This window comes from Microplitis mediator, chromosome 11 (genome assembly GCF_029852145.1).
Source record: "Microplitis mediator isolate UGA2020A chromosome 11, iyMicMedi2.1, whole genome shotgun sequence".
Classification (NCBI taxonomy): Eukaryota; Metazoa; Arthropoda; class Insecta; order Hymenoptera; family Braconidae; genus Microplitis; species Microplitis mediator.
In genome coordinates, this window is record NC_079979.1 from 13,909,629 (window position 1) to 13,925,413 (window position 15,785).

At 29.3% G+C, this 15,785-nt stretch overlaps 2 protein-coding genes across 2 annotated transcripts; one reads left to right on the top strand and one right to left on the bottom strand.

Annotated features, from left to right (window-relative positions):
* Positions 1 to 314: 314 nt before the first annotated feature.
* On the top strand, positions 315 to 8,188 carry LOC130677939 (uncharacterized). The gene is made up of 9 exons (XM_057484878.1): positions 315 to 777; positions 1,037 to 1,163; positions 1,271 to 1,485; positions 4,518 to 4,608; positions 4,688 to 4,989; positions 5,066 to 5,358; positions 6,789 to 7,081; positions 7,690 to 7,884; positions 7,985 to 8,188. The coding sequence occupies exons 1-9, from the start codon at positions 592 to 594 to the stop codon at positions 8,143 to 8,145; spliced, it is 1,863 nt and encodes a 620-aa protein (XP_057340861.1). The 5' UTR covers positions 315 to 591; the 3' UTR covers positions 8,146 to 8,188.
* LOC130677940 (cytochrome P450 4g15-like) lies at positions 8,175 to 14,309 on the bottom strand. The gene is made up of 9 exons (XM_057484879.1): positions 14,012 to 14,309; positions 13,702 to 13,912; positions 12,312 to 12,608; positions 11,935 to 12,233; positions 10,500 to 10,609; positions 10,334 to 10,402; positions 10,081 to 10,249; positions 9,820 to 9,994; positions 8,175 to 8,484 (listed from the first exon to the last, which is right to left on the bottom strand). The coding sequence occupies exons 1-9, from the start codon at positions 14,154 to 14,156 to the stop codon at positions 8,313 to 8,315; spliced, it is 1,647 nt and encodes a 548-aa protein (XP_057340862.1). The 5' UTR covers positions 14,157 to 14,309; the 3' UTR covers positions 8,175 to 8,312.
* Between the last annotated feature and the right edge of the window lie 1,476 nt (positions 14,310 to 15,785).

The window sequence follows — 15,785 nt, forward strand, 5'->3', positions numbered from 1 at the left end:
TGAGATAAAATAAAAATATGAAGTAAAACATTACGAAATATAAAAGTTGAAATAATAAAAATTACAAAATTTTAATTACAAAATAATAAGTAAAGTCATTGATTTATTTATTTAAAATAAACATACCATTAATGGAAAGATAAAATTTAATTTTATCGTTAGTAAAAATGAAAAAGATAAAAGATTTATTAATTTAATTAAAAATAGTTTTAAAACATAAAATTGAATTATCATTAATATAAATATTTATAAAAGATTAAATTACACAGATTCATTTTCCGTATTTGTAATATTTAATAACTGTATTTAGTATTTAATAACGACAATAATTCATAAGTTACAAGGAGACACATGAAATTAAATCCAAAATATCGTAAGATAAGCGATCTCATTATTTTTAATTTTTAAAACTCAACAACACAATAGTACAACTTGTCTACTGTCAGCCACAATGTCGCATTTTCAGATTATTGAAGCCTCAGTCGAAGGCGATCTCTACATCTGAGCGCCTCAAATTTATTGTACTTCCTTATCATTTTTATAAAATTTAATTTTCATTTAAATAAAAATAATTATATTTTTTTATTGTTTATGATGCGTGATTGTGATAAAATAAGTGATAAAAAATATACGAACAATGAAAATGAAAGTAATAAATTACTTGAAAAAAATATTAATAACAATTTCGATGATGATACTGAAGAATTGACACTTGAAGATTTGGCGCCTGATGGCGGCTGGGGATGGATGATTGCCATTGCCATGATTATTGTCTTCGTAAGTTTTTTTTTTCATTTTCGATAAATTAATTTAATAAATAATCTTACTTGTGTTTATTAAGTAAACATGCAAATAAAATAAAAAATATTTGATAGCTATCTAGAGCAATTGATAAATTGATAATGAATCTGTAATTATGTTTAATTAAGTAATAAATTGTAAGCAGGTTTTTTTTTTATTATGTAAAATTAATGAAGACGCATAATAAATAGTTGGGTGTGTGATTTAATAATTAAACAAATGTTAATTAATCTAGGTGACAACATTCTGCGCAGGAGCTTCGTTTTCTATAGTCTTTGGACAATTTTTCGAGTCTACTGGACAGTCGGGGTCGGCGATGACGCTACTTAATTCTGTTTTTATGATCAGCTTCTCATTGTCAGGTAGACGGAATTTTTTAGTCTTGCAGATGCATTCAATTAAAAGTCTTATCTAGCTGATTTGTTTTCTAAGCTAAGATAATTTATTCTTTAAATATTACTTTTTTAAGGTGTGATGACAAACGCATTGTTGAAGAAATATTCCATAAGATTAATCAGCATTACTGCGGCTGTTTTGTTCTCCATTCCAAATATTTTGTCGGCTTTTGTTACGCATGTGTATCAATTGGCTATTATTTTTTTTATACAGGGTATGGGCGCTGGATTGATGAATACAATAACCAGCGCTAGCTTCAATGCGTATTTTGTTAAAAAACGTGCTAAGGTAGTTTCAAAATTATTTTATAATTTTATTATGATGAAAGATCACAAAATAGAAAATTATCAAATTGGAATGGTTTGTTTTGTGTCATATTTGGATTTAATTAATTATAATTAATAGTTGTGTGGGCCTCAGAAAGGAGGCACAGGACAAACGGGAAGATTTTCCCAGAAAAGAAAGAACCTTTCTGAAATAAAAAGTTGATAGTATTTCAAAATTTCATTTAGCTCAACGCGTCCCTAATACCAAAAAAGCATATAATTTTTTTTTAATTCACCTATCGCTTCAGAGTGACGAAATTGATCAAAAAACAAAAATTAAAAACAAAAAATATTAATTCCAAAATAGCCTACAACAGCAAGCATATGCCTTTTTGGCATTAATTTTATTTTTCATTTTTTAGCAAATGCCAAAAAGGCGTATGAATAAAAAATCAACAAAATCAACGAATTGGTTCAATTAAATATTTATTGACAAAAAATGATTGAATTTAATATTCTAATGATTTTTTATTTATGCGCCTTTTTAGCATTCACTAAATAATGAAAAATAAAGCGGCTGAGGCAGCCGTTCGGCACACGCGTGGCTCGGGCGATCGCCGAAGTTAAGTAGCATTGAGCATGGCCACTACTTGGCTGGGTGACCGTTTAGCCACGCGTTGGGTTCGAACGAAGGTCTCTGACCGTTAGGCGCGGGATGAAGATCCAGTGATCGGTAAAATGGGAATTTTATCGATCACTGGAGCTTCACCCAAACCGAAACTGTACTGGCTAGGTTTTCTCTGTGGTTTCCCTACGCCACTACACCTTCATTGCACAAGGAAGGTTGTAGGGCATCACCGTAATGATGCAGTACAGTATAAGCACAAGTCGGCCCACAGCCGCACAATGAAGGCAGAAATATAAAGTAAAGCAGTTACAATATAAAGGCAAATGTGTAAAAAGCCGTTACTACGGCTGTATACTAGAAAAACAATTAAAATAAAATAATGAAAAATAAAATTAATGCCAAAAAGGCATATGCTTGCTGTTATAGGCCATTTAGGCAATAATATTTAAAATTTTGTTTTTGATCAATTTCGTCACTCTGAAGCGATAAGTGGCTCCTAAAAAGTTTTCACCGAAAAATCTGAAAATTAGAATCGTCGAACTTCAAAATATTTGTTTTTTTTTTTTCAAATTCACGATACGACCATTATTTACATAAATACAGCTACTCAAAACTCACTGAAAAATTTCGAAATTTTTTTTGACTTTATTTTTTTCCCTTAGTATATTTAAATTTGAATTCACGGGTTTAACTTCATGGTAATATACTTTTTTTTTATATGTTTTTTTGGCATTAATGATCATTGTGCCTAAAAGCAAAAAGGCTTATGTATATTTATAGGCCTTTTTGATTTTAATTTTGTTTATTATCAAAATATTCATTTCAAATCATTTCTAAGCGATTGAGCAAAATAAAAAAATTTATATGCCTTTTTAGTTTTATGGTAGATCTATAAACAGCATATGCCTATTTGGCATTAGGGATGCGTCAAATTACATTGAAAGCAGTGAAACTTTTTGGTTAAATTTCAATATCTTTATAACTGCATCAAATTTAAAAATTATTGTAGGAATTGCAAATTCCATAACTTTGAATTTGAAGAGCTCGTTTTTACAATTTATACTGTAATAGATAATAATAATTTCACGTATCTTTCGATTTTCATTACTTACTCTAACCGGTGGAGCTCGTGGGATAGCTTTCCGTAGCCGTTGAAAGATGAAGGTTATTAGTCCAGAAAGAAGGAAACGGTTCTTGATATTAAATATGATCTAATACATTGGATTCCCCGGTAATATTTGCATTATCATAAAACGTGATCAGGCTTCTGTATACAAAACCAACTTGACATTTAGTAATTACTTAGATATTCATTTATTTAATGCTTAAAAGTCTAATGTTTATGTATACTGCGTATCTTGCTTTGCAAGATTGAATTTAAGGTAAACATGTGCATAAAAATAATGTTGACAGCAAGACTTCCCATAAATGACAAATGCATTCATAGGGTTTTTGTAAATATAATAGGGTGTTTCATATTTAGGCGATATTTTTTTTTCTGTCCTACCTGAAAAACTAACAATTTATAGAACAAAAAAAATGTTCCCACTTGAAAAAAAATTCTAAGTCAATTAGGGGCTTAGCGCATCGAAAAATTCGATTTCCCATTTAAATAACATGGGAAAAAAAATTTTTCTTAGTTTGGAATTTTTTACCTCGGCAATGACTTATTGTACGAATAAGCCTAGCACACATTTTTGTAGGGAATTTAACGCTCTACAAAAAAAGTCTCTTATTATTTTTTGATAAATCCATCTGTTCAAAAGTTAATGGACCTCAAAGTCGTTAGAGTAAATTTCGAGATCTTTTTACTTTTCCGGCGAAACTATCGGACTTGTCATTAAATGCCATAGAGTCTTTTTTGTAGACAATTTTATTTCCTACGAATTATCATTGATAATTTTTTTTCCAATTCTGCATTGTTTTCTAGTTATTTCCATTTTAATGTCAAGCTCCTAAAAAAATAGTGTTCTGATCGATTTTAAGAGCTTGGCATTGAAATGGAATTAACTTGAAAACAATGCAGAATTGAATAAAAATTTATCAGAGATAGTTTGTAGAAAATAAAATTGTCTACAAAAAAGATTCTATGGCATTTTATGATAAGTCCGATAGTTTCGCCGAAAAAGTAAAAAGATCTCGAAATTTACTCTAACTTGACTTCGAGGTCCAATAACTTTTGAACAGATGGATTTATCAAAAAATGATAAGAGGCTTTTAAATTAAGTAATTTTAACTCATGTTTTTAAGTAAACTCCCCTATATTCTTTTCTCCGTGTAGGAGCTTCATAAAGTTGTAATGGTGTAACAAAACGTTGGAATTGTTTTACAATTAATATTTTATCATCTTTCACTCTCCTAAAGTTAATGCATACTTTATTTTTTCACGTTTATTGACTCTTCTGCCATATTTTTTGTTTTTTAAGGTAATGAGTGCAGCTCAAGTTATTATTGGTTTAGGAGGTATAGTCTACCCAATGATAATTGAACAAATGATGGCCATTTATGGATTTCGAGGTTTTTTTAAATTATTTATAACAGGAATTAATAAATAAAATAGTTTGTTGATTATTTAAAATAAACGTTTAAAATTAAGGGACGTCGGCAATGATTGGTGCACTTAGTCTGAATGCAATAGCGGGAATGATGATGATGCACCCAGTCGAGTGGCATCTGAGAGATCCAAATGAGGTGCTGGAAGAAAGACGTCAATTAAAAGCCAAAAAATCCCAGCCAGAGCACTCGAATTTAACAAAAGTAAAAATGATTGGTTCGGATTGTCGGCGATCCACGATACACGGAACTCAAGATTTTATGGAACCTACTCGCTGGAGTAGCTTGCGTAATATTAAAGATGATCCTCAGTGTCAGGAACCTTTACTTATTTTAAATTCCAAAGTATTAACTCTCAAGAAATTATTTTATATTTTACTATAAAAAATTTATAAATCCAAGTAAATAATTTTAATTTTAGGCAATAGAAGTTGTTAATTCAGATTTAGGAAACGAAATGCGTCCGAGGTCTAGATCGCATTCAATGAAAGTTAAATTAACAAATAGTTTATCAATAATGCCAGCTTCCAGCATTGGCAGCATCACTGGAGCTTTAATTGAAGCACAACATCGTCGTGATTTCACTACCAAAGCTTCACTTGATGAGTTGAAAGAATTAAGTATCAATAATAATAGTAATAATCATAATGAAAAAAAAAATTTTATTATCAAAAGAAAATCAATTATAAGTGAAAAACAAGATCCTGGTATTTTGTACGTATTACTTTTAACCAACTTATTAAATATTTAAATTAGAGATTTTACATATTATACTTTTTTTATAGGAAATTTTATGCCTTAAAAAAAAGTTCCTGAGAATAATATCTGATGTAAATTTAATATTTTATAAGTTATAAAGCTATTGAATATAATGAAATACAGTCGGACCTCGTTAAAAGACTACGCGTTATAAGACCCTTCCCCTCAATTTGTTAAAACTCGCTCGGAACGATTCCCCCACCAACGATTCAATGAAAATTTTGCGCCGAAACCTCGCTATAAGACTAACGAACCGGACGACTAAAATCAAGATAAAATGTCCATACATATGGATTGTAAATTAAGGGGGTTCTCCCGTATGAGGGTCTGTTTTATAAGCGTTTTTTGGGAATTTTTTTTTTGACAACCGATGAAAAGATAGAACTTTGAGTTTTTTATCATTATTTATTAATATTTCAAGAGTATGTAAAACAAATTTCAAATAAAAATCTTCATTACAACGGAAGTTGTACCACTCTGAAGACACCCACCTCGAAAAAACAGTGCGCTCGATTCCTCCACGATTCGAGCTCATCGGCTTATCTGAACAAAAAAAAAAAAAAAAAAAAAAAAAACGGAGTTTTAATCTGTAAGCTCAAATGCATCGAGTGAAATAGAATTTCTATTTTTTTTCGTAACGCAAAAATAAAAAAAAAATTACGAAATTTGAAACTTTTTTTTCAGAAGTCTGCTAAAAATCCAATTTTTAATATTTGTAAATGATTACAACTTACATTGTAATGAAGATTTTTATTGGAAATTTGTTTTACATACTCTTGAAATATTAATAAATAAATGATAAAAAAACTCAAAGTTCTATCTTTTCATTGGTCGTCAAAAAATAAAAATCTCAAAAAACGCTTATAAAACAGACCCTTACACGGGGAAAACCCCTCAAGTAATTTATTTTCATAACGAATACTTAAAATATCGTGGTTTCACATAATTAATTAAGGGAAAAGAACGGCAAAATTCTGTTTATTTATAATTATACACAAAATAGATTCACTGTATAATAGAGCAGAGTTGAACCGAATACATGAATAAAACACAAAACGTCGATAGTCTTATAGCGAGACTAGGGCGCAAACACTGTAATGCACAATATTGAGGCAACCTGAATTCTAAGAATTTTTTTCCCTTCAGCCACGAACTAGTCTTATAACGAGGTCCGACTGTAACAAAATATTTTATTTTGTAAAAAATTAGAATAATATCTCTGCCTATAACTTGGAAATTATTATTTTCATGGTTTAATATCTTAGAACTTTTTTTGTGGTTCCAAAATTTTATATAAAATTGTTCATACACTTTTTTGTGTGACATAAAATTTTTAAGTGTAACAAGTGATTTTATAAAAATCGATATGATTTGTTAAATTGTAGCCAACAATTATCAGATTTATTTGAACTCTCGCTTCTAAAAGACCGTACATTCGTAATAATGAGTTTGGGAATTTCATTCGTATTTGTAAGCGACTTTACATTCGTATCTCTCGTTCCTCTGGCGATGATGCACTCAGGATATTCAAACTCCCAAGCTGCAGTAACAGTAACAGTTGCAGCGGCCGCAGAATTGGCATCACGAATATTGTATTTGATATTTACTTTAATTGTTGATTGTCGAGCTAAAATAGTATTTTTCTTTGCAATGGTAGTCATGGGATTTGCTAAATTAGGTATTAAATTAATCTATTGGTTAAGGGGGACCGCTAGTGTGACCGCCTGAAAAAAAAAATGATTTTTGGGAATTTTTTTTAAGGAAACTACTGCATGGAATGTTTAAATGTTTTAAGAATAAAAAAAAACAAAAAGTTTATTAAACTAGAAGGTATTTCCCGTACCATGACCCTCGGGTTAAAAAAAAAAATTGAAATTTAACAAAATGGCAGAGTTTTTAAAAAAAGTTTTTAATTTTGCGCGAAAATTTGATGATTTTTGGCGGGCCAAAATTACATTTTTGATTCGATTGGAAAACTGGAGGTTCATGGTACGTAGAAATATATAAAGAAGGAGCTGCAATTCGAATCAAATCGATCGGATGATTTGTCTTCTGAACTGCAGCAAATTTGAAAAATGTATTTTCGAGAACCGATAAGCGGTAGCTCTTCAGATGGCTGTAACTCAAAAAAACCATTTGAGATATGCATTAGAAATGGTCATTTTTAAAGGTATAGACTATCGAAATGTGCAAAAAAAAGTGATTTTTTCAAAATTTCACACTAGTGGTCCCCCTTAAATTGATTAATTACTTTAAGTTGTTATTTATTTATGTATTTATTTTCAGCATTCTTTTATTTTGGTGACACATTAATGGGAATATATGTATGCACAGCGGGAATAGGAATTGTAAGAACGTTTTTAATGGTACCACAACCACTAGTTGTCGTAGAAAATTATCCTGTTGAAATGTACGCAGCCTGTTACGGAATATTTACTCTAGTTAATGGACTCGTTATGGTTATAATTGGACCATTAGTTGGTAATAAAAATTAAATTTATAAAACAAAGATCTTTATTTTATTAAAATGAATTAATTATTTATTCTATAAACTAATAAAATTTCTTTTTGCAACTCATAGGTATAATTAAAGATGTAACGGACAGTTTTGAGGTGGGTCAACTTGTTTTAATAGCTTTAAATTGCGCGTTCATCGTACCTTGGGCGTTTGAATTTTTGGTCGATTATCGAACGAAGAGAAAAAATAATAATAATGATAATAGCAATAATGCGATAGCTTAATTAGATGTAGAAAAAAAATAAAATAAATATTTTTTTAATATATCGTCTCTTGTTTTTTATTTCATTTTAAAAATATCTTATGGGTAGTACATGGATTTTTTTTTTGCAATTGATAGTGAAGTAGATGAGAGTATGGCAAGTGTAATAAAATATCATTAGGCAGTAAGTTAATTTCTCGGCTCAATTTCAATTTTGAAACCGTCTGTTCGTTTCAAAATAATATCTAGTTGGAGTTTAAAATCTTGTTCTTTTACGTTTGAGTGGATACGATAATTTCGGAGAATTGTTGATATTAAAACTTTTAATTTTAACATGGCGTATTTTCTTCCAACGCATGATCTATAAAGAAAAAAAGTTGTCAATAATTTTTATAAAAGATTTTTGTAATTATTTATTAATAAAAAAAAATTGTTAAAGTATGTTTTCAATTAATAATTAATGAAATAATTTTTTAAATATTTTTCAGGAGTGTGCGATCGGGTTCGAATCGAATCGAATCGAATTGAATGTATCTATTCGATTCGAATTTTCCGAATTATTCGTAACTTTTCAAATTATTTGTAACTTTTTCAGTTATTCGTAAATTTTAGAATTATTTAAAAGTTTTTGAATTATTTATAACTTTTCGAATTACTCGATTCAAATCGAGAAAAGTCTCATCAGCTTTTAAATAGGGTAGAGGTACCACTTGTGGCCACTGCTCCATTTTTGAACATTTAATCCTTTATTTTAATTAATGAAAAAGTAGAAAATAAAACTTTCATTTTAATAGTGGGATAGGAGTATCTTTAGACATATTTAAAAAATTGATTATGTTATTGGGTCTTTTACAGATTATTTTATTTGAGTTTTTTAAATGTCCAAAACTGGCCCTAAAGTGACCAAAAACGGTACATCAGTTCAAAATATTTATTTTGTATTGAATACTTAACCATTTAAAAATTTTAAATGCATTTTACATTGATATTCTTTAATAATTTCTAATATTTTCACTATGAATAAACGCACGTCAGTGCAAAAAATAACTCATTTTATTTACTGTTCCGGTCTTAGGACAACCGAATTCCGGTATTAGGACAAAGCTATTTTAGCGTTCCGGTATTGGGTTTTTTGGGTGTCAGAAAAAAATTTTTTTTTTATATTAAATTTAAGAAAAATTAAATAATTTGATTATTTTTGAATACACTGAAAAAATTAATTGGTAGCAGCTACCAATGGGCAATTGGTAGCTACCACCGATGATTTTTCGGTAACCGCTACCAATAATTTCGGTAGCTGCTACTGATTAATTTTCGATAACAGCTTCCGATTATTTCGTTAACGGCTACCGATTATTCGGTAACAGCTACCGATTATTTCGGTAGCCGTTACTGATTGGAATCGGTACCAGCTACCGAAAAAAAATCGGTAGCTGTTACCGAAAATTAGGTAAATGGTACCGAAATAATCAGTAGCTGCTACCGATTTTTTTTTCAATGTAAGTAAATGTCTATTCTATATGATGTAATAAATTATTTTGATTTATAATCAATTTGAATATTTTTAAAACGATAAAAATTGTCATATACCCTTGATCGTTGCGGTATTGGGTTTTTTTAATTATTAATTATAATATTTAAAAAAAAAATTATTTTAGTTATTAAGATATGAATAAAAAAATATTAACAAAATTACCTTGGACCAGCACTAAATGGAACATAAGCATAATAATGGCGGTTTTGGGTGTACTCTGGTAAAAATCGATCAGGATCAAAGACTTCTGGATTCGGATAATATTCCTCCAGACGATGAATTTGGTATGGAGTTATAATTACCGTACTTCCACGTGGTAATACATACCCACCGGTTGCTTTTATTAATACAACCAATTTTATTATTAAATTCTGTTATATATAAACTTATCGTAAATAATTTTTATATGTACGAGTTAATTACCAATTTTAACGTCTTCATTTAATTGTCTAGCAATAGCTGGTACTGGTGGGAACATACGAAGCGATTCCATAATAACGCGTTCAAGATATTTCATCTCCAAAGTATCTTGGAATGTGCAGGGACGATCAGAGCCTTTGAAAATACCATTTAATTCCTCATAAACTCTCTCCTGCAAAAACATCAAATTTTTCATCGGATTATTTTACGCAATGAAGGATTAAAGTTGTTAATAATTAAAAATAAATTTAATAACTTGAATGTCTTTGTGAACTCCTAACACACAAAGCGTAAAACTAGAACCAGCGGCAGTGGTATCGTGACCCTGGAATAATTTATTATTTATTAGAACCTTGATAATATAGCAGCTATTTATGAATTCATAAATATTTATTCTTGTATAAATTATTTAAAATTAACACCTCAAACATAATTGTGTCAACTTCTTCGCGCACTTCTTCTTCAGTTAGTGTTGAGCCATTGCGATTCAGTTCAAGAAGAAGGTCTAAAAATGCTAACCTTCTTTTTTCTCCTACAATTTAAGTAATGAATAAATTCATAAATCGTTTAATTAATTATTAAATTAATTAATTTAATAGTTTTTTCTATAGATCTGCATCAAAAGTTAATTTCTGCCCTATTTAGCAGGAAGAAAGCCGTAGTGTTCTCTTACGAGAAAACGAATGATGAAATTTAACGCATGCGCCATTCTTCCCACAAACAGAGGCAGAAATTTAAACTTTTAGGTGCAGATCTAGTGAAAAATAGTATACACACCACGGGGAAGGTACAACGTCCCATTACGCGTGTTTGCTACTCACGCCTTCGGCTCGGGTAAACAATTATATTGTCATCCCAACAAGAGATTGAACTTCGGGTGTCGTCGGTTTTTACTCCCACTCTGGATGTTTTATGTGTTAAATGTTCTCCCATTTCTACACGCATGCGCAGTTCATAAATGTTTGGTAGTGGGGGTAATTTCCGAGGTCTATTCTCTCACTGGGACCACAATACACGCGGGTTGAAATGTCATATTTTCCTCCCTTGGTGTGTAATACACTATTCATGATACCAAAATCGAAACTTCGAGTTTCAGTGTCTTTACAGTCAATCGAAAGAAGCTAATTTCAGTCCAATGCCGCGAATGAATATTAATAAACGCATAAATTGCAAAGTCCTTCAGCCAGTGGACATAATTATGCGCGTTTCGTCCTTTGGGGAAAAATAAATAATGTTTCTGCCCGCTGACTAAAGGCATTCGCACTTTCAAATCTGATACTTGTCGTTTGTGAAATAGTAATTTCAGACCATTCATTTTATTTATGTAAATGCACTGATAGAAGGATTTCTTAGCATTTAAAAAGGCTTCTTAGTATTTAAGAAATCATTTCTTGAGCATCATTTTTTTGTATTTAAAAAATATTTCATACTATTTAAGAAATCATGTCTTAAGAAATGAATTTTTAAATATTAAGAAATCATTTCTTAAATGCTAAGAAATCCTTCTATCAGTGTGACAGTTCTGACTTTGTGATTGAGTTTTTTAAAAACGAGTGTAAATAATAAATACTATTTATAGTTTCTGCTTAACTATAAATTATAAATGACAATTTACGCTTACGCTAATAGTTGATGACACCATTGGTCTTAAATTGGTTTCTGACTAACTGATGACACTGAAACTTTAAGTTCCAATGCGGGTAATCATGAAAAATATATTGTGTGACACAAAATGAAACACGATTTCAGACTTCGGTTGATGTCAGCCCTAACCTTCGGCTCGGGCAGTCAACTTCACCTTCGCCTGAAATCGTCTTGTTCCATACCTTAACATGCAATAAACTATTTATAACTCACCAACGTCATTTTCATCAATTTCATCGAGATCATCACGCGCATAACGCATTGTAGATTCCTTTAATTTTTCAATTTCGTCTTTTGAATTACTAGTATTCTTCTGAGTGCGATACTCTTCTGGATAAGCCAATTCACCTTTTTCTTCATACTCTTGCTTTTTTGTTTTAATTACACCACCGGTTAATGAATGAATTGTGTTCAGAAGTTCTTCTTGCTTACTAGCGTATTTAGAAAATTTGAATAATTGATCAATACGCAGCATTATATTGTACTGTCTCTGATGCACAATATTACACAAACTAAAAAATGTAATTTATTATTTAACTTTTTAATTAAATTATAAATTTATCAAATAAATTAATGAACAAATAAATTACTCCATAACAGCCATTGCATAGTCGAATCCTGTACTTCCTCTTTTACGGCCGCGTACTCCCATTGCGGTATTTATTAAAATATCAACAGTTACAGCAGACAAATAATCGTGGACATCAAACTCTTTTCCTACTTCTGATTTAAGTCTTTTGACTAAATCAATACTATTTTCATAAAACAATGGGACAAACGTTTTCAGTACATTAAGATGAAATGTAGGTGCTATTATTTTACGGTGGGTTTTCCATTTTTCCCCATTGCTTATAAGTAATCCTTCGCCGAGCCATGGTTTGAAAAATCTAATTTTTAAAAAATTTTTCTCATTCATTTATAAATTATCGGTCAATTTAAGTCCAATTTTTACCGAGTCAGTAAATTAATTTGTACGTATGTTTAATAAATACTTGGCATTGTATACTAGAGGTGTGTAATATTTTTTTTTTGAGTTAATTTAATAATTTAATCAATAGGTTGTGTAAAATTTTAATTGAGTTAATTATTTTATTATTATGTTTTTTTTTTTTTTTTTTTTTTTCAGTTAATGAATATTAAGAGATGTAAAGAATATTTTTGAGTATGAATAGATGACATTTAACGCTTCGTATTTAAAGTGTGAAATTAGAAAATCGATAGGGTGTGCACTGTGTTAATAGAAATAATTTTTTATTTTGAAGTAATTGTTAGTTAACTTTGACTAAAAAATATAAATAATATTTTTAAAAAAGAGTAGAAACTGAACGCTTCGTATTTCGAGTGTGAAATTACGTAGTTATTTTATAGGGTGTGTATTATGTTAATGTAATTCAATTTCGGATTTCAAATTTTTTTTGGTTAAATGAAAAATAAAAAAATATGACTATTTTTTTGAAAGAAAGTAGAAACTTAACGCTTCGTATTTAAAGTGTGAAAGTAGTTCGTCTATAGGGTGCGCATTGTTTTAATTTAATTGATTTTAGGATTTTAAAGTTTCTGTTAATTTATGAATGTTGAAGAACGTAAATAATGTTTTTAAATGATAATAAAAATAACACTTCGTGATAGAAGTATGAAATTAATTAATCGATGGGGTGTGTATTGATTTGATTGATTTAATTTTCAGACATTTAATTTTTATTAGCTAAGTAATATTAAGGAATATAAGTAATATCTTTAAGAGAGAATTGACACAACTCTTTGTAATTAAGATGTACAATAATTTAATTAATGGGGTCTATGATTTTCAGTTGAACTAATTTTTGGACTCTTAATTAATTTTAAATTGATGATTATCACTAAATATAAATAACATTTTAAGTAAGAGTAAACACTTGATGCTTCGTACTTGAGGTGCGCGATAATTTAATTCACCAGTTATATATATATATTTTTTTAACTAAATAAATTTTATATTACCTATACTCAGGTGATTTATCAATATGAATATGACTGCTTAAAATAATTTCAACGTCATGTGGGTCCATTATAAATATAACAAGCTTAGTACCAAGAAAAGCTCGAATTACACGACCATAATGCAAATATTTAAGTATTTCCATATGTACATCTTTGGGATCAACTCCTACTGCTATTAATGCATTACCGAAAAATGGTACTTTTGCAGGTCCTAATTAAATTTCAATCATAAATAATTATCAATTATCTAAAGTTAATAAATAAACAAAATATAAGTTCACGTATTATTTCCGTATTGATTTAAATTTACCTGGTAATTTATTTCCCATTTTAACAATCCTCAAATTTTCCATATAAAAATGTATCACCGCCAGTGTCGCAGCAATAAAAACAAGCGGGTAAAAAAATCCCGATGGGAGATAAGACGAAGATGTCGGAATCGGTACCACATCCATTTTGATCACTTAGAGAAATTATGTCTCCAATAAAATAAAAAAGTAAAAAATATTAAAAAAAAAAAGATAAAACTTGAATAACTAATAAAACAAACAAAAATAACAACAAGTCACAGTGGCACTTTTATCACACGTTGTGCAATCAGTGCTAGTTATCAAAGCTAGGCAGGTACTTTTATAACCGCGGCTCATTATAATCAAAATTTCCGGGGGTTTTTAATCAATAAAAATATACGACGACCTTGCCCTCGACGTTTTGCATTACAAATTAGATCACCGGTTTCTGTTACTTTGTTGAAATTTTAATTCATCACTTTTCGGCTCGACTTGCTGACAGTTGTTGCATTATTTTGTAAATTATTAACAATAAATAAATAAAATAATAAATTATTCATTTTGTTTAATGCACGACAAATATATATGTATATATAACTTATAGTAATTATATTGTATAGATATTTTCGTTTAAGTGATATTTCGATGGGTAATTTCTGATAAATATATCGAAAATAGATTAATAAGAAAAATGTTAAGGTAGTGATTCGATAGTTAGCAAAATAGGACAAATATAAAATAGATTCAGTAATATATAACGACGTGAGTATAAGGAGGTCAGTAGTAATGTTACAACAAAACGGTTTCAATAAATAATTCATTTTAGTGCATATTTACACATTAACGTCCGGTATTATCGCTCGTGGGGTCGAGACGTTATGGAATTTATTATTTTTTATTTTTATTTTATAATATTATTATTTAATTTGACGTAAACATTATTGTTTAATTAAAAGTAAATAATGTTTTATTTATTAATTAACTCTTTTTTTTTAATGTCGGTTATAAAAAAAAATTTTTGTGGGGACTCGAACTGTTAACTTTTAAGTGATGACTTAGTGATTAATAATCTTTTTGTCATACTTGCTCAGAAAGTTCAATTTTCGAGCAAGTATGACAAAAAATCTATTTCATAACGACTAGTTAAGTTAATACGTGTACTTATAAATAATTATAATGTCGTTTAAGAAATATGATTCAATTACCAATAAAAGTATTCTGTGTGCCATCATAATTAGCTGCCCTAGATCAATGTTCCAAAAAAAAATTCAGCTTATCAAAACTAAATCACCACAAGAATTCTGTCATTGGAAAAATATATATAAATTTTTGTATATAAATGAAAAACCAATCAAACGTTCTCGATACGAGTTTTATTACCAAATATTTATTAAGAAGACAGATGAGATTGAAGGCAATTTAAGGCGATTTAAGTAACGATTAATGCACAAAATATCCAAGCCGTTATAAACACCGCACTGACAGCAGCAAATTTAACTCAGACGAAGTTAAAAAAATAAATGAACATCGAGCAAAAAAGAATAATTAAATGGCTAAAGTTCGTACTGTAAAGGAAAGATTGGAAAATCTATAGACCCCTGTTACGAAAAATCGGAATTAATCTCAAACTACCGGCTAATACAAATTTAGTACCTACTCTTGATACTTATAACCAAGAAATTTATGAGTTGGAAGGAAAGATAATATTACTAGAAAATAGATGTCAAGTTGAAACAGCATCAATCACACTGAGAGAAAAAATCGGTTCTCTGAACTAAAAAATCGTTACCTTAA